This window comes from Balearica regulorum, chromosome 1, assembly GCF_011004875.1.
Source record: "Balearica regulorum gibbericeps isolate bBalReg1 chromosome 1, bBalReg1.pri, whole genome shotgun sequence".
In the NCBI taxonomy this organism is placed as follows: Eukaryota; Metazoa; Chordata; class Aves; order Gruiformes; family Gruidae; genus Balearica; species Balearica regulorum.
The window spans coordinates 200,988,255-201,014,516 of record NC_046184.1 but is presented as its reverse complement, the minus strand read 5'-3'; the positions used below and the strand labels follow the sequence as shown (position 1 = coordinate 201,014,516).

Here is a 26,262-nt window from a genome sequence, read left to right as displayed (position 1 = left end):
GCATCTCAAATAAAATTTTTTTTTTTTTTTGTCCCCCACCAGGAGGCTATCATCCAAATAATGAAAATGCGGAAGAAAATTACTAATGCCCAGCTTCAGACTGAACTGGTAGAAATATTGAAAAACATGTTCTTGCCACAAAAGAAAATGATAAAAGAGCAAATTGAATGGCTTATAGAGCACAAATATATCAGAAGAGATGAGTCGGATATCAACACCTTCATATATATGGCATAATTTGAGGACTCTGCAGGATGCTGAGAACATAAATGGAAGGGTGCTTGGACAGACAGCTGCAACAGCTTGTGCTGCAGAAGGACTTGTTTTGACTTTCGTTACGTATTAAAATCCCTGCCTTACCTTACAGAGGACTATATTTTGCCAATCTCATTCAGCTAGCATGATGGCATTCCCTTCATGTTGCACACTTTTAACAGCATGCTGTTTTGTGGGAAACTTGCATTCATGAAGAGCCCATTATGAACTTTTTAAAGTAGATTTGATTTACACCCACCAGGAAGAATAGAGGTTTGGGTTTTTAGATGACCAGTACTTGCACAAGGAAAAAATATTCAAATATTCATGCACTGAGGAACTGCTATTAGTTTTGTTTTGGGTTTGGGTTGGTTGGTTGGTTTTGTTTTTTGTTTTTGTTTTTTTTTAAATGCAATTAGGACTAGAAGTAGCACTTTCACTTTTGTGTTTTGGATCAACAGAGTAACGTACTGTCCACCTTAGATCCTTTTTATGTAATAACATTTGAGAGAGACAAACACGTGCATCACAACTGATATGTATTTGTTACAGTTAAAACCTGTTGGCTAGAGCAGTGCTTCAATCTAGTAACTGGTTTTTAATAATCGACACATAAGTGACATAAAAGTAATTCCAAGTCATGGGTGATGTTTTTCCTTAAGCAAGAGATCATTGTTTTTAAATCATTTGCTGTAAACAAGTGGATATACATTATTTGTTACCTTATTTGGATGGATGATTTGCTACAATCCTTTTTGAGAAGGTAAAGCTTTCTTGAATGATACTTCACTGTAAAAGCAGTTTTCATGGGTGGGTCTGTTATATTGAACAGAAATATTAAGTGTATTTCCTTGTACATTTAATATTTGTATTCCAAATATTAAGTATGACTACATATATCTGAATGCATTAAAGAGTAATTGATGCACAACTCCCCCAGAAAGAAAATAACACTTGAAGATCCCTGTACTAATTCCTCAGTGGTAACTTTATATAGACATGCAAGATTAATCCAGTTGGACTGGTTTGTTGCTTAGAAGACAACATCTTTATATGAAAAACAAACCCTCTGCTTTTTATTTTGAAACTGGCAGGGTAGGAAATACAATTCTAACAAAAATGGTAAAAAGCTAAGGAAAAATACCTTGTTTAGTGTATGCAGAGTGTGCCAAATACACATCAGGAATTTCAACTTTTTAATGTTACCTCTTCTGTTTTCAATCACTTAAGTAGTCGTCGGGCACTGCCTGCCTCTCTGCTACTCTGAAATGTCCCAGCATGTACTGGACTGATAACATGAATCACTGGAGCAGAGTGTCTGTCTTGGGACAAAAGGTAAGTTGTGCTTTACTCAGTTCTGTATGAATATTCTTCTAGAAATTGCAAGTGTGCAAATTTTTTTTTAATTAACCAGTTCAATATCTAAAGGTCTCATCTTTGATGATTGAAAGGGGGAAGAGGATCCAATTAACTTTAGTCAAAAAGGAAAAGCTTCCAGTAAGTAAGAGGAGGAGTTTTGCTTTCACATGGTTGCAGTAAAGTATGAAGTAAGAGTGGTTTAAAAGCAAACTCTGCAAGAACGGCTGTTTGCACCCTTAAGCAGGCTGCCTGCTCTATTGCTAATGTAAATGCCAGTGTGACTGCCTGAGAACAGTGTGTACTTGAACATCTCTTCAAGTAAGAAATTTTTGGTAGTGAGGGTTTCATGAATAAGAGATGGAGAGAAATCGAGACCTGGCCTGTTCCCATCAATTGAAATCCTACAGCTTATGTTACATGCTTTTATTGATACTTAAAAGCAGATGCTGTTTAAAAATACTGCATCTTTTATGTTGGCCCTGTGGTGTTGCAATTCAGAATCAAAAGGAAGTGGTGCTCTGTGTAGTTAACCGGTAAAGCTATTCAAACATAAGAAAACAAAATTCTAATAAAAAAACCTTCATGCTGCAAGACTTTCAGTCTTTGTAACTTAAAAGTAATAAATGCTCACTTGGGATAATTGGGAAAATCGTGACAGTGTGAGCACAGTCTTCACCATAAACAATTCCAGCCCTTAACCAGAGAAGAACAGGTGTGAAATTGTCCCACAGAAAGAGCTGCAAAGGGGGTAATGCTGATTTTTTGAAGCCATCGGTTTTGATTGGAGAGAGAAGTTTAAGAGACTGCATCTCAGATCCAGCTGTTTAGGAAGCTGGAGTGTATGCAGAAAGCAACAGGTTGCTAAAAGCTAAGGAGTTACACATTCCCTCAACTAGTAAATATAAAGTAATACAACCTACATGTTATCTCTATATTTCTCAACACCTGGGATGCAGAAATACAATTGGTAATGTGCCTATGACATGGTCATTTTTCTTCAAATATATACTGGAAATGGATGTCGGGGTTTTTTATTAAACGAGACTCACACCAGCAAATTTGTTAAAGATGCAGAATCACGTTTAGCATCCTTCATCAGGTCACTTTCACCAATATGCACTTAAAACTAGTATCACCTGGGGCACAGGGAGATACCTGGGGTAAACTGTTCTTTTGGGGAGGGTAGAGTTCAGATCTAAACGACAATGAACTATTCTTCACTTGCAATATGGCAACAACGCACTTTTAAGGCTGCAGTTTTTAGCTATGAACATGCACGTCCAAAGACCTAGCTTAAAGAGGTGCTGCATCTGAAAAACATGTTGCCACACACACTGCCACGGTGAATAGCTATGGAATGAAATCTGGTGGAGAAGGGGGGGAAATCACTCGTAATGGGTTTAATTAAGAAATACTGTTAAATCTTTCTCTGTCCCAACAACTTGATGAGGATCTCAGTTTCAATTCTGAAGTCTTCCATTTTCCTCTTTCCACAGTTGGTGTCCCTAACTTCTATTTTTACTCATCTTTCATTTGTTATGACTGTAATGCAATTACATTTTCAAAAGACAATGTGACTTTCTCGTTTTCACCTTTTTAAACTTAATATAAATGTTCTGAATGTTCATGTGTTGCATTTATTTGCATTGGGATGCCATTGTCCTGTAAAGTGCAAATTTTAAAAATACAATTGGCAAAAAGATTTGATAGTTTTACAGAAAGATTTGCTATCTTAAATTCAAACTGTTTTCTATTTTCATCCAAATGACTGGGATGCTATCTTTGTAATTCTTTGAGGTCATATTTGTGAAATAAACAATACATGAAAGCTTTCCTGTCATATACACTATATGTAGTCTGGAGTGTTGAGCAAACTTGAGTTCCCGAGTTGTAATATCTATCTACGTATGGTATTTACAATTTTGAATGTGTGCCACTACCAACATAATAATGCTGTACAATTTTGAATGGTGGTAGTTTCTGTATGGCAGTCCAGCTGAACTATTTTGATGTACTGCTTAATTTTTGAATTTTATTTTTTAAGTTGTATAATTTATTTTCTTGCAAAATAAAAATGTAATATAAAAGACTACTCATTTTACAAGGTATTTTTGTGTCTTCCCTTGCAAAATTTTTAAGTGGAATTCAGGTGCTGCTCCTGAAAAATACCGCTATGAAATTTCCCTGATTCCAAGTCCTAAAGTCTGTTATGATCAGAATGGTAAAAAAAGTAAAGACTTCCAGTTCCTTTCTTGTTACAATTTTTCAAGTGCTTAAGGTTATATGTAGAGCTATTTAGTCTTCCAAATTCTATGTAAAGATTAGCTGTGGTCTTTCAATTTAAATTTGTCAAAGCCCACCATGCCAAAAGTGGCTGGAGGTGCCTGACTTTATGGCATTTTGAAAAGGGTTGCATCTCTGCATAACTTACTGGGATGTACTTGGATTGCTGAATGTTGTGGTTGATTTGTCTCTGCAATTACTTACAGTGAGCGTCACTGAAAATTACTGGTGGTGTCACCAGATTATCCGCACCTTCTGGTACCTGATCCTGCAGTAAACAAACAGTGATGTGGGAGCAGCCAGTCGTCCGAAGGAGGGCTTTTACTGCAATGGCTTTTCTTCTCTGATTGCCCTTGCCTTTTAATGTCAATATCTTTTTACATTCCAACTCCTTTTTTCTTAAGTGCACCAGCTAACATCAGTGTTTTGTGCTTTCTGGTACATGCAAAGGTTAGAACTGTTCGTATGGAATAAATATCTATCTTTGAGTGATTGTTCAGTGCGCATGACAATTTTGAAGCTGGCAGTCCTTGAAGGCAGAACTTTAATAGCATGCTGCCGTTACTTCCAAACTTTTTTTTTCTTCTGTTAGGGCAAAGTGTAGTCTTTCACAATGATGGTTTTCCAGATGGAGTTCTCTAGAAATAAGCCAGCTATCACAGGAGTTGCTTAGCCAATTCAGCTCCTAGCAGTGTAAGTGGATGACAGTTTAGATAGAATCATTGAGCTAAACACAGAAGACTCTGAACCTGCTTTGTTCTTCTGATAAACTAAGAACTTGGCTTGCTTGCTTTGCTTTACATGTAAACATCTCCATCTAGGTGTAGGCATGGTGCCTGCATTCCATCATTTACATTAGTGATGGAGATCCACTATGTAATGTAGTTGGATCCTGTGCCCCACGTCCTGTACTTTAGAGCTGTTCTTGGTGAGAAGAGATGCTGAAAGAATTAAAGAAGGGAATGCACCGTGGTTTTCTTTCTGAATGCTTTTCTGGTTTTAAGACCATGGTCTAATATGTACAGCTCAGGATTTGCCATCTGTTGCAATCATTGATTTCTAGCAGTGAAGACCTTAAGGAAATCTCCACACCTGCTTTTTTGTAACAGGCAGTTGGAACTTCGCTCAAGCTGAGCTAACTAAGCTGTATTGCACCAAGCGGGCACTCTAGATGTCCATAAGCCCCCCCCGGTCCAGATGACATCAGCTATTGCTTCTTCAGGAACCGAGGTGTGAAATGGAACTGCTGGCCAAGGTGTGTCACCTCTCACTGCAGCCAGCTTCGGTGCCAGGGCACAGGCGGGTTCCTAGCAGCTTTTGACTAGGTTCCCCACCAAATGGTACAAAGGAAACCAAACCGCCACAGAGCTGGGGAAGCTACAGCTTCAGCTGGGAGAGGAGCGAGCATTCAAATGTGGATGTGACTCAGCTTAACAAAAGCAGAAAGGCAGAGAGTAAGGCAGAACTATTTTCAGAGAATTCTGTAACATCAGCGCTAGGGCTACTCGATAAAATCAGCAGAAGATGGGTTTAAAACACTAAAAGGACTTGTTCCAGGCGAAGCTGGAGCTGCAGATCACAGGTATCAGCAGGTTCAAAGAGGGTTTGACAAATTCATGGGTAACAGGTCCATAGAGAGATAATAAAGGCAAGGATAGGCCCTCTAACATCACTGAACAGTGAAGGTGGATGCTGGGGAACTCTAGAGAGCGCACCCTGGCTCTTTTGCTCAGCCTCAAGCAGTGGTTGTGGGGGGTGCTGCTCTGCTGCAGTCTCTATTGAGCTCTCTTTGAATTCTCTTAAATTCGAATTATCCTGAAAAAATGAATTATCCTGAGGAAAAGGTCTAAAGAGGGAAGGGGGGGAGGGGGAGGAGGAGGAGGAGGAGGAGGGAAGCAACCCATTGACTAGAGGAAGCAACAGATGCAGGAGGGGAGGAAGAAGATGCATGATGATGACAGGACCAAAAATGTAAAACATAGGGGAGCACCCAGCAGAGCACCCTTGTCCGTGTCTGCCACCTTCTGAAGGTGTTCCAAGCAGCTCCTGGCTGCGGCCTCATGGGGAGGGACGCAGTTAGAAGGGTTTCTTTCCTCCTCCAACTTCCTCCTGCTGGTGGTGTGAATGGCCATGTGGCGTGGGCTAGGAGGTGGCTCGTGAGGGCAGCCTGCTGCTGGTGTGGGGTCAGGGTGGGAGGCTGTAAATAATCAGATGTGTGGGAAAGCGCAGGCCAGGCCACCAGGAGAGGGGCTGTGCCACAGCGCGTCCCAGGGCAATCATAGGCTGTGATGGATTTTTGGTTTGACCTATTAAAGGTGTTCTTTCTGTATTTTTTGATATTGCATTAAAGGATTTGTATCCCGAAGTATATTTAGCAACTATAGGGAGGAGATGTTTCTTTTTTCTTCACTTAGCTTCTCTATGCACTGGACTTCTCCCTCCTGGCATTGGCAATTACACCACCTGCACATTATCTTTATTTCAAAGTGAAGCAGTGTGTTCTTCTGTTTGACAGTAGGAATGACCGCCAGAATTGTTTTCTTCTCAGAAGATCCTATAAGAGCTCTAAAGACCAAAATGCTGGGGGATCTCTCCACGGATGGGATCTGCACTGTGGGCCGTACCCTGATGGGAGGCGTGCCTGATGCTGCACAGCTCTGGGTTCCTGGAGTCTGAAGGGAGGTAAGATTGTCTGTGCCATCCTCTCTTTCCTTCTCATGTGAGCTCCAATAAAGGGCCTATTATTAATCAGCATGTCTGGGATGATACGAACGCTCATCCTGGTGCATTAGTAGGCTGTATCCCAGAAAAAGGGCCTTATACTGCAGGAGTAAAGACTAGGTTAAATGAGAACTTTCCCTTTTTCTGTTACGGTTTTGGCATTATGCATTTCCAAAAAATATCCTCATCCAAGCAAGTTGGATGACTTTCCTATGTGGTACATATATATATTTTTAGGGTAAAATATTCAGTTCTTCCTGAGTCAATATTTGTCAGTTCCTGTGTTATCTCTGGTTTGTACTTGAAAACTTTGGCTCTAAATCAAAGGTCTAGAGTAGATTGGTGAAACTCTCTAAAATCAGCTACCTACAGTTAAGGAAGCAAAAGAGTACAAATGCTTCCCTCATCTGTGCCAGTCCGCATCAGCCTCTTACCATGTGTCTGAAGAATCTTTAGACAGATATGGAAAGCAAGAAGTATTTTACTTTTGAGTATTTACTGCTTTGAGCAGACAGAGAGAAAAGTGAAATCCTCTCTCAAAGGGAAATAAATGAGATGTGGAACAAAAAATGAACTGAGGCAGTTTTGATGAATGTTAGTTTTACAATGTGAGGAGAAAATAATAAAAATTAGTAAAGATAGTAAGTAACAACTTGTTGAGACACTCTTGCTTTCCAGATGCTATATCCAAAGTATGCTTCTTGGCATTTGTTCCAGTCTGTGGTCCAAAGGGAAAGGAAGGAAAGGTGCAAGTAAATGCTGCTTTACCTGGCTGGTAGACATCAACTCCAGGAAATGCAGTAGGCAGTTGTGAGTTACTGTAACAGATGGTATGCTTACTCCTTCAGGAATGAAAAAAGGGCTGAAAATGTAAGCAAGACTTATGAGAAACAAAGCTTGTCCTAGAGAGCGTGCAGCAGCACAATTCACAGCGAATGTCACTTTGTCTTTTGAGCCTGTTCTTTTGAGATATAAGGCTCATAACTCAGGAGCGACTAGGCTTTTCCCGGCCTGGCTCCGTGCACGTTGGATAGAGTGGAGAGAGGCGCTGTCAGGCAGGCACACAACTATAGAAATTTAATACTGGCCTTCATCTAGAAATCCAGACTCGGAGGTGGAGAGCAGGAGGGGGGAAGCAAAGTGCAGGGAAGACTGTGGAACAGGTGTGGGCAGCCCGAGATGGCACCCTGAGGAGAGGGCTGGGTGAGGGGCTGGGCTGGGCCACAGCCTCGGCCTTGTTTTCCCTTCCCTGGGGAGGAGAGACAACCCCGGCACCTGGCTCAGGCTCCGCAGGGAGCATCCGCGCCGTCTCCACGCCGTTCGTTACTCGTTATTTTCCTGCTCTGCACGCAAAGCACGGTTGTGCACCGCGCGCCGCCCCTCCTCAGCCCCCTTCCTTCTCCTCAGGGCGGGCTGCGGCGGCACCGCCCCGCCCGGTCCCTAAGCGGCGGCACCGTCGACTAAAGAAATGCGCCTCGGGGCATTTCCCAGAGAGGGCGGAGGTTCCGCTGCGGCGGCACGCGCCGCCAGGCCCCGGCCGGACACGCGCTGGACACCCGCCCCAGTACCGAGCCGCTCGCCTCAGGGGCCGCGGGCACCGCCCTCTCTCGGCTCAGCCCAGCAGTGTCCCTGCGGCCCGCCTTACAGCCCAGCCAATGGCAGGGATGGACTTGGCACTGCCCTCTGCCCTAGGACCAATGAAAGCTGTTGGGGGGCGGACATCGCCGTCTATAGGCTGAAGTGGGGGCGGCGGTGAAGGTGACGGGGGAGGCGGCCGGCGGGAGCATGGCGGCGGCGTTTGTGTTGGGCTGGCGGCGCCCGGCCGCGGAGCTGCTGCGGGTGAGGCGGGCGGCGCGCGGGGCAGCCCCAGCCCTTCCTCTCCCCTCCCCTGCCCTTTCCTGTGCAGCCCCGGCCCCGCCGCGGGGCCCGGAGAGATTTGGCCAAGGTCACACCCACGTCTGCGGCGGGGAAAGCGGCAGCCCCCTCACCTCACCCCTGCGGCGCGGCGGGAGGGAGCCCCCCGGCCCGGGAGGGAGCTGAGCGGAGGGAGCGGGTCCCGGGCCGGCTTCTGCGGTCGGTCCCTCGGCTGAGGGAGCGGGGCCGGTGTCTGCCGCGCCTTGCAGAGCTGGGCAGGCCGCGCCGTCCCGGAGCCGCCTGATCGGTGAAGGGCGGCTGCCCCCGCCCCGGCAGCCCCACGCTGGGAACCGCGCTAAGCCCAGCGGGACCTTTAGCCGCGATCTTGAGAGCGGCTTTTTCCACTGCCTCGTATCCGCCTGTCAGCGCCGGGAGTGCAGCGGGCTGGCCGGGGCCCTCGCCCGGCTCTTCGGCTCGTTCCTTCGGAATTGGCTGCCCTGCAAAGCCCCAGCATCCCTCTGTCACCCGCTTCTGTAGCAGCTGTCAAAGGCTTTCTCTAGCCAGGGCCAGGAGAGGAATCAGGGAAGCAGGTGTACTGCCTTGGCATGCCCGAGGTGGGTGCACCAGAAAGACAGCTGGGAGGTGAGGCGCTGAGTGCTCCTGCCCAAAAAGCCCCTGTGCCTGGTTGCACTGAGGCACTGCTGGCTTTATTGGTGGGGGTTCCTGTCTCCGGTATAGGCAGCTGTTCTAGGGAGACAAGGGCAGCTAAGGCACCTGCACCGTGCTGGGTTGCATCTGTGTGGCCATATGCAAAGCTGAAGGGTGTGTTTTACCAGCTGTAGAGGTGTTTCAGTTTGTTTGTTGGTTTGTTTTTGGTTTTCTTTTGAGGTTGTGGGTTTTTTGGTTGGTTTTTTTTTTTTTTTAAAATCTGTAATTGCCACAGAGCACAAACACTACTAGCAGATGCCAGTTACACTTAGAAATCTGGCTTGTCCGGTTTACTACAAAAGTAAACTACAGGTGGTGTCCAGTAAGGGCATGTTACTTTGCTAGGGAGTTTTTTTATACTAACCCATTAAAGCCCTGCAGGGACATAATTAATTTTCAGGGAAAAGTTTAATTTAAAACTTTCTGCTGGCTATTACAACCTGAGCTGGAAATAATAATAATAATAAAAAAACACCCCAAACCCAAAAACACCCCAAAAAACAACTAATTGAAAAACAGTAAGAAAAAATATGTCTTTTGTTAGTTGAAGTTTGTCAGCTGAAGAGAAAAACAGACTAAATTTTCATATTGTAGACACAATACCAGAAGGCATTCTTTGATTTATGAAATTGATGGTGGTTTTGTGGTGTCATAAAGTAGTAATTTTTAATTAGTATTTATTTAGCTGTCATTCAGTAATGACCAGAAGTTTCCAGTGTGCTGAAATGTTGTCTAAGGAAATGGCAAAGAAAGTGGCTTAAACTACTAATTGAAAGATCATTCTGTTGATATATGAAACAATACCTACAGATGTATTTTTGTATATTTATGCTGCTTAATTAGATGAAGCTAGTAGCTGATGAACTAGCCTGCTCAGGTGATGCCTTTTTCTTGGTTTTGTTGTATTATCATCTTTTGTTTTAGCATTCCAAATTCATTATCCTCATTCTTGTTCATGAAACGCCAATGAAATGAAACTGTAGATGCAAACTGCCACTTTTTAAAAAGCAGAGAAGTTAATGACAGGAATGAATGAACCAAAGTCCAGAGAAGCAGGCAGACGGACTAGTAAACTTTTTCAAGATAGCACCACTCACTCCCTGGTTTAGACATATGTTATACATGTACATAACAGGCTTGGCCAAAATTAATTGGGTTTTGTTTTTAAATGAGTATCTGTTTATTTTTCAGAAAATATTTTATCACAGATGTTATGGTGAGACTGTGTAGTAGACTATATTTTTTTAAAAGCCATGTTATGATGTTTAATATTTTTCCAGTGTTTCTTAGATATTATTTTTTAATATCTTCTGTGAAAATGGTACATTAGTGAAACATCATGGCATTGACTTTCTTCATATGAAATTCTGAGGACTTTCTTATTTTTAGGCTTTGAAGTATACAAGCCGTGGCTATGCATCACAGCGTACTTTAAATGTAAGTATAAAGCACCATCTGACTGCAATAAATCACTGTTTTAAATGTGTTTCTTAATCACTGAAGTTTTTACAAAAGTTATCACAAAAAATCTGCGTTGAAGACATTGTGACTTGTGCCCAAGTCACACTTTACTCCAAAATCTGGAATAAAAGTCAAATTTCCTTTTTTTATTTTGCTTTGCTAATTGTTAGGTAGTGTGGGACAAAATTGGTTAGAACTGCATCAGCTAACTTAAGCTTAATGCAACTATCTACCCCTTACTGGAGAATACATCTGATGCCAACTAATACCATTGAGGTTATTTGTATGTTATCCTGCAACTTGCTGTTACAACCTAAAAGATGAGGGCAAGTATGTTACTATCACTGAGGTCACTCATGATGAAGGGGTTATAGAAACAGACAGACCTTCTTAGTTTTAAACAAATATAATTTGCCTTTTTTTGTTTATTTTTTTCCTAGTGCTTTCTGTCTTTGCTTGTGTATCTAAATAAAGAAGTCATGGTGAGACCCTGTAAAGCTTTGTGTCTAACTTCTGCTGAAACCAGCATAGTTGGAGGTATTCATTGCTGCTTCTCAGTAGCTGTCTGGGGCAGCCAGGGGTCTGAAATGTGCATCTTTTTCATGCCAAGTCCTCATGCTACTCTACCTGTTAGCAGATAGACGTGTTGATGTAGCACTAAAGCTAAGAGGCAAAATAAGAGTAAATCTGTTTTGAGGGGCTGCTGGGTATAAAGCTGAATGCTATACCACGTCTTAAACAACTGCTTATGCATTATGCTGGGACCTGGGCTTTTGAATATCTCCAAGGATGGAGACTCCACAACCTCTCTGGGCAACCTGTTCAAGTGCTCAGTCACACAGTGAAGAAGTGTTTCCTCATGTTCAGAGGGAACCTGAAGTTTGTGCCCATTGCCTCTGGTCCTGTCACTGGGTGCCACTGAAAAGAGCCTGGCTCCGTCCTCTTTGCACCCTCCCTTCAGGTATTTGTGTACACGGATGAGGTGGCCCTGAGCCTTCTCTTCTTCAGGCTGAACACTCCCAGCTCTCTCAGCCTTTTCTTGTATGTCAGAAGCTCCAGTCCCTTAATCATCTTCATGGCCCTTCATTGGACTGTGTACAGTATGTCCATGTCTCTCTTGTACTGAGGAGGCCAGCACTGGATGCCGCACTCCAGGTGTGGTCTCACCAGTGCTGAGCAGAGGGGAAGGATTATGTCCCTTGACCTGCTGGCAATATTTTGCCAAATGCAGCCCAGGATGCCATCAGCCTTCTTTGCTGCAAGGGCCTGTTGCTGGCTCAAGTTCAACCTGCTGTCCACCAGGATCCCCAGGTCTTTTTCTTCCAAGCTACTTTCCAGTTGGGTGGCCACCAGCATGTCTTGGTGCCTGGGGTTGTTCCTCCACAGGTGCAGGACTGTGCTCCTTGATGAACTTCATGAAGCTCCTGTCAGCCCATTTGTCCAACCTGTCCAGGTTCCTGCATGGATGGCAGGTTCCTCTGGTACATCAGCCACTCCTCCCAGTTTTGTATCATCAGCAAGCTTCCTGAGGGTATACTTTGCCCTGTCATCCAGATCATTAATGAAGATCTTAAATGGGACTGGGCCCAATATTGACCCCTGGGGAACCCCACTAGTTACTGGCCTCTAACCAGACTTCATGCCACTGATCACCACCCCCTGGGCCTGGCCATTCAGCCAGTTTTGAGTCCACCTCACTGTCTGCTTATCTGGCTCATACTTCATTAGCTTCTGCATGGGGGTCTTATGGGAGACAGTGTTTGTCCAGACTACAGTAAGGCTTTCAACAACATCTACTGCTCTCCCCTCATCTACCGAACTAGTCATTTCACTGTAGAAGGTTATCGGGTTGTTTGACCATGGATTCACCAAGGGGAATCTGTGCTGATGACTCCTGATGATTTTATTGTTCATGTTCCTGGAAATGGTATCCAGGATTAGCTGTTTCATCACCTTCACAGGGGTTGAGGTGAGGCTGATTGGCCTGTAGTTCCCTGGGTCCTCCTTCTTGAAGACAGGAATGATGCTTGCTTTTCCCCAGTCCTCAGGCACCCCTCACGATAGCCATGACCATTCCAAGATTGAGAGTGACCTTACAAAGACATCAACCAGCTTCCTCAGCACTTGTGGGTGCATCTGAGCAGGGCCCATGTATTTATGTATGTCCAGTTTGCTTAAGTACTCCCTGACCTGATCATCTTCCACCAAGGGTACATCTTCCTTGCTCCAGCCTTCCCTCCTGGTCTCTGGAGCCTGGGATTCCTGAAGGCTGGTCTTACTAGTGAAGACTGAGGTGAAGGCAGCAGTCAGTACCTCAGCCTTTTCCATGTCCTGTGTCACCAGGTCCCATGCCCCATTCAGCAGCAGGCCCACGTTTTTCCTAGACTGCCTTTTGCTTCCTAGATGCTTATGGAAGCCCTTCTTATTGCCTTTGACGTCCCTTGCCAGATTCAATTCCAGTTGGGCTTTGTCTTTCATACCCTTACCCCTGCATGCCTGGGCAGTGTCTGCCAGGTGCCCTGTCCCTACTTCCACCTTTTGTATGCTTCCTTTTTATGTATGAGTTTTGGTCATCCACATAGACCCCCTGTCATTTTTACCTGACTTACTGCTTGTTGGAATGGACTACTCTTGAGCTTGGAGGGGGTAATCCATGAACATTAACGAGCTTTCTTTGACCTCCCTTTGCTCCAGGACCTTTGAGACTCTTCAAGCATCATCCATCCCAAGGCTGAGCTCAGTGCACTCCAGCTGTTCTGTCACATAAAGGGCAACCCCACCACCCCCTTGTCTTCTTGGCCTGTCCTTCCTAAAGACCGTGGCAGCACTCCAGCCGTGGGAGCCATCCCACCATGGCTCATGATCCCAAGATTGTAGTCCTGCAGCTGCACACCGATCTCCTTATGTTTATTCCCCATGATGCATGCATTAATAAAGATTATTTTAGTGCTCTGAAACACTTGCAGGATAAAAGGGAAGCTGTGACATCAATGAAAGGTGGATGAATTTTAAAAATGCTGATATATATGTGCATATGCGAGAGAGACTGTGACTTTTACTCCATGCTTCTCCTCTTAGGAGGTGGTGATAGCAAGTGCCGTAAGGACACCGATTGGATCTTTCCAAGGATCTCTTTCCTCATTGCCAGCCACTAAACTTGGTTCCATTGCAATTAAGGGAGCAATTGACAGAGCAGGTATATGTAAATATTTTTTCTGTGACAAAGAAAACCTCAAGTGGCTCAGAACAGTATCAATCTGTGTCTTTTGAATTACTTGGTGAACAGGAGGTCCTGGGTTTTTTGCTCCTGTGGCACTCCTAAGTCTATCCACAAATTATATTTAAGTAAAGTTGGCTGTTGGGCTTTGTTTCAGTCTGAATTAAGTTCTGCTTCTAGGAGCAGAATGTTACTTAGAAATATCTGTGCTAATCCAAATCTGAACATGCTAATTGTTTTTCTGGGGTGGGGTTTTATGACACACCTCAGCTGATGCAAAGGCTACTTGTTGCTCAAACCGGTGGCCCTTCCTTTCCCTGCCCATTTTTTACATGGGCATATATGCTTGTAGGACACCCTTGTGACTCTATTGACGATTCAAATTAGCAAAAAAGTCTTTTTTTTTTGTGAGAGGACAGTTAATTTTCTACAAATTTGGCTTCTTGAAATAGCATATTACAAGAACTGGAACACCAGGGCTGTTGCAAGAGATGCAGCAGGAGAGCAGGCCTCTTCTGTCTGGTGGCAGCTAGCTGTGGCCTTGGCTCACTCCCGTTAAACAAACAAACAGAACTGTTTCTTTTGGTGTAATTGCGGCAGGTAGAAAGTTTTGTGCATTTAACCATCCATGGAAATGGAGCTTCTCAGGTCACTAATGAGACTTGGAAATGTTTGCTTTAGTTAGCTGACTGCACCTTGTTCTGCAGGGTAACAAGGGAATTCTTTTCTGTGGGAGTCACCAGTTGACCATGTTCCATGAATATGAGGGCAGAGATCTGGGATGCACCCAACAGGGGCGTGCACACAGGCTGGACGTGGCACGTTTCATCAGTCTTTGATAGAAAACTTCAATGGGAAGGTTTGTAAAAGGGAGTTACGTCTTCCCTGCAAAGAATCTTGAACCAAAACAATTTTCTTTTATAGGTATCCCTGCAGAAGAAGTCAAAGAAGCGTATATGGGTAATGTCTTGCAGGCTGGACAAGGACAAGCTCCAGCAAGACAAGCAGTCCTGGGTGCAGGTATTAATTGTCTTGATTCTGGAGTTAAAGGTTTTCTGTCTTTATGTAGACAGCGTAGATTATTGAGCTGTGAGTTGAAGCAGAGTGGTGTCCAGCCTTTTGTCAAGACAGTCTGTGTATGCTTTTTGTGTTGTACTCATGTAAGTGGGCCTAATTGGGTGTCCTCAGGAATAATTTTCATATGCATAATGGTCGTTACTGCCTATGGTGTTTGCAGAACCTGGAGAAGACAATATTGGAGACCAGGCTGCTACTTCCAGAGCACTTTACGCTAATGAAGGATGCTGCTCTTTGAATCTGTCGTGAAACAGACTTTTTTTCTTCAGTGTGTTATTACTCTTAAGCCTGATTGGATAAGGGGTCAGTGAGTTTCCTCGAACTGCAGATAAGAGTATGTCGTCACGCTCATCTTCCCGTGGAGTCTGGAGCTGTCACTGGCAGGATTCACTCTATGATGATAACTGCGCCATGAATGTTATTGGGGTGCAGGAATTATTTTCTTCTCCCTTTTGCTGTGGGATGGGATTCTATACCTTAGCATGACTCTAGGAAATTCTATGGGTCAGAGAAGAACTGGATACTTTCTTGGCTCTGTCCCTGTACTTTTTTGAGAGAGAAGGAACTGCTTCCATGTGAGGCAAAGGGATGAATACGGCCCTTTTCTTTCCCCTGGCTAGTTTCCCCACCTCACTGCTGGTATGGAGGTAATGTGCTGGGAGCAGAGCTGTAATACTAGAGAGCAGGCCTAGAGTAGAGGCAGGTCTTCAGCCGAGCTGCAGCAGCAGAGCCCAACGCTACTGTAACGAACACTCAGTAACAATAACAACTCAATAATAGCCCAGTGAATGACACTGACACCTACCGCTTTTGGTCTGGTTCAGTATTGCCTGTGTTTAGAGTCCCCGTGCTTCTGGAGTCTGTCTTGTTGCCAGTTGCTAAATCCTACAGCTTCTTTGTGCCTTTTCAGTCCTGAATGCTTCTTAGAGCAGGAATTAGGGTATCAGGAAGAGGAATAGTTCTGGAGTCGCTTCCCTGATCTTCTGTCTCTCTGATTCTTCGTTTGCTTGCTCCCTTATCACTAGTCGGTTGTTGGAAGGGGAGAAACAACAAGAGTCTCCAAGAAGGATGATAACTAGGGGTGAGGGAAGATGAATTGCCCTGGCAGGCTAAACAGTGTGAGCTGGACACCCTGGGCTTAGATAAAAATTGGTCCCATATGAAATATTGCTGAGACACCAATAAAATGTTAGTCTACCTTTTAAATAATACAGTTGTTTGTGCAACTTTGACTCAGGTCTCCCAATCTGCACTCCTACCACAACTGTCAATAAAGTCTGTGCTTCAGGAATGAAATCGATCATGATGGCAGCACAAAGCCTCATGTGTGGGAGTCAGGTATGTGAATTTTAGTGCTGTTTTCTGGAAAAAACACACAACTAATGGTGTAGATCCTGTCTTACTAGTGACTGTGCCCTTTGATTTGGGACTGTGTTTTGACTTGGGATAATAAAGCTAATTAGCGAGGTTTTGTTTTGCTTATGCAACCTTAATTTTATAGTCACTTCAGTGTGTTTTGGTTAAAAACAGAAAAAAATGCTAAGTATTATGGTTAGGAAATTGTCAGATATATTTTTAGACTTGAGCCAATAAGGTGGATTTTTTATTTATTTATTTTTGGTATTTATATCCACTCCCTACTGCTCTTCCCCCATCCCACCTCCTACTCCACCCCCAAAAAATAATTAACGGAATTTTCAAGCTTTCTGGTTTGAAAAATGGAAGAAATTTTTGATGAAACACATTTAATCTTGACTTTAAGACACTTTAAACACTTAAATGAATTAAATATACATATTAAAGCAGTGTTGTTTCCAAGTGCATTAAAGATGTTTCAGGATTTTTTTTATTATTTTAGAAGAAGTGGAATCTCTTGTTGCTGTATAAGCATTTTCACTGAAGAGAGGTTGATGGAGGGGAATTGCTCATCTCTGTCAGCTGTGTTCTGAGATATTCTATACGATGGGGAAAAATAGTATTCACTTAATGGGAGGATGGGAGAATACACCATCTTCAGCAAGCTGTTAAATGCTGTGCAGCAAAGGATATGGGTGAAGTGTGAATGTGAAGACATACATTTCAATTTTGTTTTTAATTCCATACTCAAAAGCATTTTGGCAACATCTCCCCTTCTCTGAATTGAAAATATTGTCTGTTCAATATATATTTTTGGTTTACAAAGTGGCTCATAAGTGAGAAATGTACTTTTCTTGCATGTGTTTGTTTGGAACAAAAGTAAAATATTTAAGTTTTGCTGTTCCTTCTGTGAAAATAACAGTATAGCCGAGTTAAGCAACTATTCACTGCTTTGGCCTTGCCCTGCAGAGAACGGCACTTAATCCAGTGCCTACTGAAGTCAGTGGAAGTCTCGTCACTGGACTTTGAACCAGGCCCAGCAAGTCTGTGTAAACAGCTACGTTTGGATTTAGTAATTCATGTCCCATGACTTCATGAGTGTGGTCGTGCACTTGGTTGGTCTGACAGATGCAGATCGTGAGCTCTAAAGAGAACCGGAGTTTTCAGCTGAGCTAATCATACGTGCTGTGCTGCCAGTCTCAGCAAAAGCAGAGTCTCCACCAGTTACTAGTCTCTTAGAGCTATGAATTATGGGCATTTCTTGGTATTTCTTTGTTTTTCCTGGCTGTGGACTATGAGGTATCTGTGGTATGAAAGTCAGTGACAGATCCCGGTGCCTGGAGTCAGTGTACATCATCGTATAAACGATTGTATTTGTATTACCTCTGTCTCCAAGTCTCACTTTATGGAATTGAAATGCCAGGGACTCTTGTTCCTCTCATCTACTGCTGCTTCCATATCTCAACTGTCTTTCTGATTTATCTGCCTTTCCAGTTTGTCTCCAGCCTTCTTTCTTTTTATTACTTCAAGTCACTGTTCCCAGATCTAGTTTATAATCTATTCTGAACCAAATCTTATTTCTCTGAATCTTAGTTTAAAGAATCCAAAAAAGCTTTCATCTTTTAGTTATTGCTGTTTTGATGTAAAATCTTTTTGAATTTATATTAACAGCACTACTGAACTCTCAAAGACTCACACTGCTGTGTGCATGTTTTTCTTACATTTATCCATATTTCAAATATGCCATTAAAGACAACTGTGTCTATTCTTTACCTCCTGAGATCCTAGGGATTTTGAAGGTATAGCCTGATGACCAGTAGGTATACATATTGTCCTTATAGCTTTGCTATTTGTAGGTTTTCTGTTTGTTTGCTTTGTCTCAGCTTGAAAAATATACTAATTTATAAATGCTTATAATGATTCAGCTTAATTCAAATTCAGTAATCACTAATTATTAAAACATCTTTTTTTAATGGCCTTTTCAGATGATAAAACTGTATTATAAGTCATCTCTCTCTACATAGTAAGATGAAACAATATTATGTAAAATTGCAGGGACTTGTAAATCTCTGTCTCTTCTTAGTGGTCTCTTAGATTCTGACTGTTGCTTGTTCCATAGGAATACGGAGCTGCAAATGAAGAACAAAAATGAGAAATTTACAGAAAAAGAAACTGTAAAGTAAAATTTACAATATGATCTCGAAAGCTTTTGAAGTAAAAGTGCAAGAGACTGACATGGCTCTTGCAGCTTTCTCAAACTGCATACAAGACAAAATTCCAGTTGTTCTGTCAGGGTGGATTAACTGTCTTCAGCTGTTGTTTCTGCTGTTTGCTTTTTAAATGCATAAAAATTTTTTTCCTCTTTCTCTAAGACTCTTCAGAGATATAAAGTGTCCATGCTTAAGCTTTTGCTAAAATTTGTTCCTACAAGAAGTCATAGAGAGCACGCTGCATTATTAATAATTTCGACTTGTTTCCTTTGAGCAGGATGTAATGGTTGCTGGTGGAATGGAGAGCATGTCTAATGTTCCCTATACAATGAGCAGAGGATCAACGCCTTATGGAGGAGTAAAGCTGGAAGACCTGATAGTAAAAGATGGGCTGACGGATGCTTACAACCATATCCATATGGTAAATATTCCTGCACAGTACTGAAGTATCAAGCATAGACCTGATGCAGCCTTGAAGAGCTTGCTTGTAATTATTATGAAACTGCTTCATCTGGCAAACCTAGAAATGAGGAATAACATTAATGGAGGAGGAAAAAGCCTTCCATTTCCAGGCTTCCTGCAGTAACTGTGATGGAGGGGCTAGACAGAAGAGCAAAACAGAATAGCAAATTGAGGGTTAATATTTATCTGTCTCTGAAGTCTGAATAGCTTAGAGCAGGGATTTAAACTGATCGATTGCTGTGGCTCTGTCTGTGGGAGCAGTCAAGTTACTTCATGTCTTTGGGGGTACCTCCTCCATACGGTTCGGCAGGATCTCGTGTTTATTTTCCCTCCCCCAATGCCCGTATCTCCTATCTTCTGTTGGAAGGTTTGAGTCAGCTGGTACGCTTACTCATCAACAGGGTAACTTAAATTGGACAAACAACTGCAAACGTAGGATGAGTTTGGAAAACAACTGATACGAAGATAGTGAAGAACAAACTTCAGGGAATAACAGTTTGAAAAGAGAATTACTGCTTTCAGTTTACAAATATTTCTGACCTTTGCTTATGGTAATTCACGACTGTAGGACACTATTGATGGATCAGTTTTCTTGCTGCTGTACAGGAAAACATGTCATGAAGAATATTCTGCTGTGATCCATATATTTCATACAGACCTTGCTGCTTCTGTGTGTCATTTTTCTTATTTTGGCAGTATAGTGCACTCTAGGAGTTGGTTATAATACACAACGTTTTAATAGACTGGGACAATATTTCAGAACCTTTTGGCTTTATTATAGCAGCTGTAGGTTGCTTGGAAAACCTTACCAGTCTGTGTGAGAATATAAGGAAACCCACCTGGTGGCTTCAGGAACTTGTTCATGCCTATGTTTGGGCAATAGACTAAATTCTGGTGCTATGAAGACTTTAGATTCTTTAACTGCATAGAAGTGAACTTGCTTGTTTGAAGAACCAGAGGAACACAGTACTAAAGGGTTTTGTGTTGATACACTGAGTTTTCTACAGAAAATGAGAGGTGGAACAAAACCTGTTCTAAGACCAAATCTTTCAGGTTGACTAAATGAATATCCTTTTTTTTTACATTTTGTCACCAGGTATTTAGACAGTGTTCAGAATTAATTATGATTGTATAATTATGATTCTGATTGACCTATATATAAAATGATTCAATTGTTTCATTCTACTTATTTCATTCCAGTTATTAGACAAAAGCTATACATACTTTTACTTGTCAAGTTTTTAGAGTATTGGATGCCAAAGGCTAGAGCAAGCCCTGTGTGTTGACCTGTTCTTGTAACCTTTGGAATAGGCAAGCTAATACTGGGATGAAAACACTAGTAAGATGATGTGAGCATGCTGTTCTGGGGCTGAACAAGGATCTTCAGTCTCTGAAGACATCAGCCCTAAGCACTTTAAAACTTACTTTTGCATGCAGTATTTTAACTTAAAGCCTTGTAAGGAAAGTTCCTTCATGGCTTTAATAGTCTGGATCCAGAAGACATTTGGTAAATCTGAAGTCCGTATTCTGAACACAGAAGGCACTGTTTGATCATGACTGTGTAAATTAGAAATGGACACCAGATACGTCACATTCAATTCTGGAAATCTGCTGGTTGAGTTTTTTCAGTTACATTTCCACTTCACATCTCCAGAAATACCAAACCTAACGTGCCTGGTTTTCTCCAAGGGCAACTGTGCTGAGAATACTGCAAAGAAGTTTACTATTTCACGAGAGGAGCAAGACACTTACGCCATAGGCTCTTACACCAAGAGCAAAACAGCCTGGGATTCGGGAATATTGAAAAATGAAATAGTTCCTGTCACTATTTCAAAAAAAGGTATTATGGGAAGATGTGATGAAATGAGTTGTGTTTCTCATTGGAAGCTGTAACATTGTGTGTTACAGTGCAAATTGTGTTGTTAAAACATGCAGATCTCAGGAACGCTAATTTTAGATTAGCTAGGAATTTTCTGTTATGCAGACTTTGTGGTGAACAGTGACCTGTGATCTGGTTTTGGTTTTTAATTTTTCTTTAATGTTACATACCGTATCTTCTTCCTTTTTTATGTAAGTGGAAGACTAGCTGTTGAATTTAGCTAGTGTGGCTTGAGGACGTCTCTGTGTTAATATCCCTATTAATTACCTTAAAGATATGTTCTCTGTCCCTTTCGTTCAGCCACCAGGAAGTGTAAATGTATATGCTGTCATATATTGGATTAAGGAATATTTTTTTTTTTTCAGTTTTTGTAACCATATTTCTTGACATGCATTTTACATGTGTTTACTTTTTTTTTTTTAATTAAATGCTGCCTTATTTAAGCAACTTATTTCAGTAAAGTACTGTGTTAGAATGTCTTGAGAATGGACTGCTCTATAAAGTACTAAACTAAATCTGAATTTCAGGAAAGCCAGATACAGAAGTGAAAGAAGATGAAGAATACAAACGTGTTGATTTTAGTAAAGTTCCAAAACTGAAAGCTGTTTTCCAAAAAGAAAATGGTAAATATTGTTAAATGAACTGCTTAATTTTCTACCAAGTGCAAGGAAACTTTGTTATAGTGAAGAGTACTTTTCACAGGAGCTTGGATGCCCAACAGTAGTCCATTAACTTTTAAATATCTGCTAAGATAAAGACACATGCTTTGCAACAGCATGAACTGGTGTGGGTTAAAAGATGGTCCAAGAACTTCAAACCAGTGAAAACCTCTGTTTTGGACATTTGCTTTAAAAAGATTAAAACAGATTGGTTTCAATTTAGCTGTTGTCTTCGTCTCCACCGAGTATAAGCTCTGGTTCCAGTGGGAGCTCAAGTGGCTTGATATAGCTGCTGTTACTCCCTGAACTTGTAACTCATAAACCTTTCTGGCTAAATCAAAGTGGCTGCTCGTTCACATCCCTTTTTGAGCTGGAATCCTGCGTTAATACCAGCAATGCAGCTGACATGGAAGGCATGAGCTAAACCGCCCCTTGGATAAAGATACGAATAGATGCGGTCGTACTTGTTTAATCAAACTGATTTTAAAAAACCCAACTCATTTCTAGTTAACTCAGTGCAGCAGATATCATCATATTATTGAGCCCTTATGCTCGAGGGCCTAAGGTAAAAAAAATACATCATTAACAGGATATACGTCAGCTGTATCGCACTTTCCCGGGTTTAAACAATGCTTTACCTTTTCTAGGAACAGTTACAGCTGCCAATGCCAGTACTCTGAATGATGGAGCAGCTGCTTTGGTGCTGATGACTGCAGAGGCAGCCAAGAGGCTGAACGTCAAACCGTTGGCACGGATAGTAGGTAAGGTTTTTCTTCTCTTATCTGTGAGTACAGTCCTGGAAAATACTCCCATAGAATGCTCTCAGGCTGGGAGTCCCATTTGGCTGGTTATCTGGCGTTCACAGGACAGAAGAGGTGAGCCCTGAGGCGTTATGGCTGCACCCTAACAATACAGTCCTTCAAATTTCAAGTGTTGTACCATCATAAACAGAATTTTCTATATGGAATAACATTAAAAATCTGAAAATGTTATTATGTGGCTCACTTAAGGCACTGAACTTCAGATGTGGCTATTTCACGGTCCGTCATGTTCAGGATTTTTCTATCTTGGCTGAGTTTGCTGCTTGCACAAATAAAAATGATGTATGGTAAAAAAAAAAAGGTCTTTCAACAGCTTTTGCGATTTTTGCAGCTTTTGCAGATGCGGCTGTTGATCCTATTGACTTCCCAATTGCACCTGCATATGCTGTTCCCAAGGTAGGAATAAAACTGAGTGTTTTGTGAAAAACAGCAAACTTCCCTGGCACTGGATCACTGGTTCATCCCTCCGTGGATCTTCCTGTAATTAGGATTGAAATTACAGTTACTTCATAAATACAAAGAACCCATGTTTTTCAGAGGGTTAAGGCTAGAATTCAGATTTTCAAAGTAACAAACTTCTCAGACCTATTTTGAAAGAGAATATTGTTTTATGCTGCTTTCACCAACTTTGGGCTCGTTTACACTTTTGAAGCTTTGCAGCTAGTATGGCTAAAAGGCAAAATAAATACGGTGATAGAAGAAATAGACCAGTTCAAAAAGGAACTGGAGACAAGCGTGTGGCATGAGGCAATGCCGTGTCAGTTCAAATGTACTTCCTGCAGCGGCGGTCTTAGTGCTGGTGGGATGAAAATGTACTTTTGGCAGAGGGTGCTCTCTGTTTCTTCTGTGAAAACTCAAGTTTGTGCTTCAGTACCTCCATCTTAGTTTTTCCCATCTCACAAAGAGGTTCCAAAATGTGAACTTGAATCAGACTATGGACAGCCTGAGTCACCAACTTCATAATAGACCTAATTATTTCTATAATTAGCTTCCTCGTTTTTTCATAGTAGTAATTATTTTTATTATTATTTCTAGATTCTGAGTGAGACAGGCCTGAAGAAAGAAGATATCGCAATGTGGGAAATCAACGAAGCGTTCAGTGTTGTAGTGCTGGCCAATATTAAAATGCTGGGTATTGATCCACAAAAAGTAAATGTAAACGGAGGGGCCGTCTCTCTCGGACATCCAATTGGGTAAGGAAACCACGCACTGAGTTTTGTTCTGCACATAGGCATCGTTTTCTAGACACACTGCTAACACATTTGCCTTTATTCTCAGATTTAATGGACATAGGAAGGGTAATAGAAATTTGCTACCGAGTACACAGTGACTTAATTCAGGTGTTAAATTTCAGGGTACCTTGAAAAGAACACGGTCCCATTTTTCTCTTCATAGTTAGTTACCACCTACTTTTATAAAGAGCTTGCTTGTTACCATACCTATGAGGATTTATGAAATATTAAAACCAAATCATTATTAATGTGACAGAATAAACAATGATAATTAATCAAGTAGTTAAGCTAATAAAGTTCACAGGTAAACTTATGAAAAGAACGCAGGATGTTGTACAGTGACTTCTTACAGCAGCAAAGTGAAGTTCCAGGTCCTGTCGAAGCATTTCTGGCAGTGAATCCAAAAGTTTCCGAGCACCTAACGCACCAGACGGGGATACTCTGGGGGATGGATGGTGGTGGGTCTGGTTTGAAGTTCTGTCATCTCATCTGGTCAGAGGAGTGAACCACCGACTGTGTTCCCCAACACCCGTAACTTACTCCTGACTTCAGTATACCCCATTAATCCTCCCTGAGCGTGATCCTACTGCAGGTCCATGAGGAAAAACACATTTCAAAACCTCCAAGTAAATATAGATGGGAAGTAACCTTGCTGTACATCAGGAACAAGTATTCATGGTTCATAAAAAGTTCTATTCAAGGCATAATCCCGCAAGACATGCTGACATCTCCTTTGCAGTATCACCTGCTTCTAATGAGGGAATTTTTTTTTTTCTTAAAAACTAATTTCAAGAGTCTAATGACAGAATTTCAATGTCTGATTTTGCACAAGGTGGCTCAAAGTAGCATACTGCAGTATATCAAGTTGTAAGCAAATAAGAAACTGAAATTAATCATTACTACCAATTTGGTTTTTGTGGTAGATTTGTTACCTTCTGTGAAAGAGCTTTGCTACATGTAGATACTTCATAATCTGCAGCCTGACTTAGAGGGGATTTCCTTTTCCAGAAGAAACTGTAGATAAACATGGTGGTTTTGTTTGCATGTGTCTAAGAATCTTTCTGTTTAAGTCCTGTAGCTAGAAAAAAATAAGCTGGATTGTATCTAAATGTAGATGAAAGGGTTGGTTTGGTCTTTTTTCTTGGTGGGTTTTCTCCCCCTCCAGTGAATCAGTCCTGTATTCTGCCAACTGTCCTTTAAACTATATAAATTTTTCTTTTATTTAGAATGTCTGGAGCAAGAATTGTCGTTCACATGGCCCATGCATTGAAACAAGGACAGTATGGTCTTGCAGGAATTTGCAATGGAGGAGGAGGTGCTTCTGCAATATTGATAGAGAAGCTGTAGGCCCAAGTAGCGTGGGAAACAAAGCCTTAAACCCTCACTGATCAGAACGATGAGTGGTTCCTGTTACAGCTTATTTATCAAGAAGTGGATGGATTCCTTAACTGGTCTTCTAAAATTTCTTAAACCATCATTGATTATTGATACAGGTGGCTGGGCTTTTATTACCTTGACTCAGTGCAAGTTTTTATACAGTACAAATAAAAAATGTCAAGTTACGATAATGTCTTGTGACCTGGCAATAAAGAATGTTTGTTAAGCGTGGGTCTTCTGTCACTGTGTGTCACATGTGGTTTCTCAAGTGCCACCGAAAATGAATTCTCTTGCTAACTAACTCACATAGCGTTGCTACTACCAGCAGCTACTTTCTTAGTTTTCTTGCTTAATTTTCATGGAAAAAATAACTTTACTCAAAGGTGGGGTTTCTACTGTTGTGTACCTTGAAGAAAAGGAGTGCTGCTGTAGTACTTGCTTACCCTGGTGTGGGGTGTAGTATCAAAGCAAACTAGAAGAGGTGGCGTTGTAACTTACACATACAAGTACTAATATGGCCTTAAAATGCTCTTGCTCCTCTTTTATTCCTTTAAACCTCTGTGATGTACAGTTTTGTCAATGTGCTTTTAAGTAGAGGCAGATTCAGGACCGAGAGTGTACAATTATTGTGTACAATTATTGTTGCTGCTTCTTCACTGGGAGCTGCCCAAGACCCGGCTGTGCTCTGGAGTTCACAGTCCAGTCTTGAGGAATATGGGGTTACAGGGTTCCCACTACCAGTGTGGGGACACAGGACAGACTCACCTGGAATGAATCTTGTTCAAGCCTTCAGTGAGAAGTTGATGCAATTTTTTTCAGCAGGCTTTTTCCCAGAGGGCAAAAATTGGCTTTTTCACCAGTATGAAGCTTGTTCCCACCTCACCCTTTTCACAAGGGACAAACATCAAACACTGCAGTTTCTCAGCTGGGATTCAGGACACCTGCTTTCTTATTTTGAAGTTAGTTTCAATAGGAAGTCATCTTTACCTGCTGGTTGTCCTTACATTTTCCTCCATAAAGCAGGGGGAATCAGTACTTTGGCTGGGCTGCAGTGGGATCTGTTGCTTTCTGGGAAGGTATGGACTTGTAGAGGTAGCAAATCAACAGTGAGGTTTAAATGCTACGTGCTAAGAAAATGACCTCTTCTTCTAAAAGTTATTCGCCATATAACAGCAGCTTGGAACTGAAGATGCTTCGTCTTTTGTAAGTGAACTGATAATTCACAGCTTTAGTATTACCACATCACCTGAATTGAAAGACTACAGTGGATAGTGGTTGTCCCATGAGAGAGCTGCTCTAGGTCTCAAGTAAATAGCAAATCCATCTGACAA

General features: G+C 42.0%; 2 protein-coding genes across 2 annotated transcripts in view; both read left to right on the top strand.

Annotated features, from left to right (window-relative positions):
• The window catches only part of CUL5 (cullin 5), a 34,483-nt gene extending 30,779 nt beyond the window's left edge, over positions 1-3,704 (top strand). Inside the window, exon 19 of the mRNA XM_075742274.1 lies at positions 43-3,704. Coding sequence (XP_075598389.1) covers positions 43-237 — 195 coding nt within the window. The 3' untranslated portion in view covers positions 238-3,704. The remainder of the gene's footprint in view (positions 1-42) is intronic.
• Positions 3,705-8,328: 4,624 nt separating this feature from the next.
• ACAT1 (acetyl-CoA acetyltransferase 1) lies at positions 8,329-25,157 on the top strand. Its single transcript, XM_075742275.1, has 12 exons — positions 8,329-8,457; positions 10,570-10,617; positions 13,720-13,837; positions 14,783-14,878; positions 16,173-16,273; positions 18,779-18,922; positions 20,653-20,803; positions 21,370-21,465; positions 22,149-22,262; positions 22,654-22,718; positions 23,358-23,515; positions 24,781-25,157. Exons 1-12 carry the CDS (start codon positions 8,404-8,406, stop codon positions 24,899-24,901), a joined length of 1,266 nt encoding a protein of 421 aa, XP_075598390.1. The 5' UTR covers positions 8,329-8,403; the 3' UTR covers positions 24,902-25,157.
• The last annotated feature ends 1,105 nt before the right edge of the window (positions 25,158-26,262 follow it).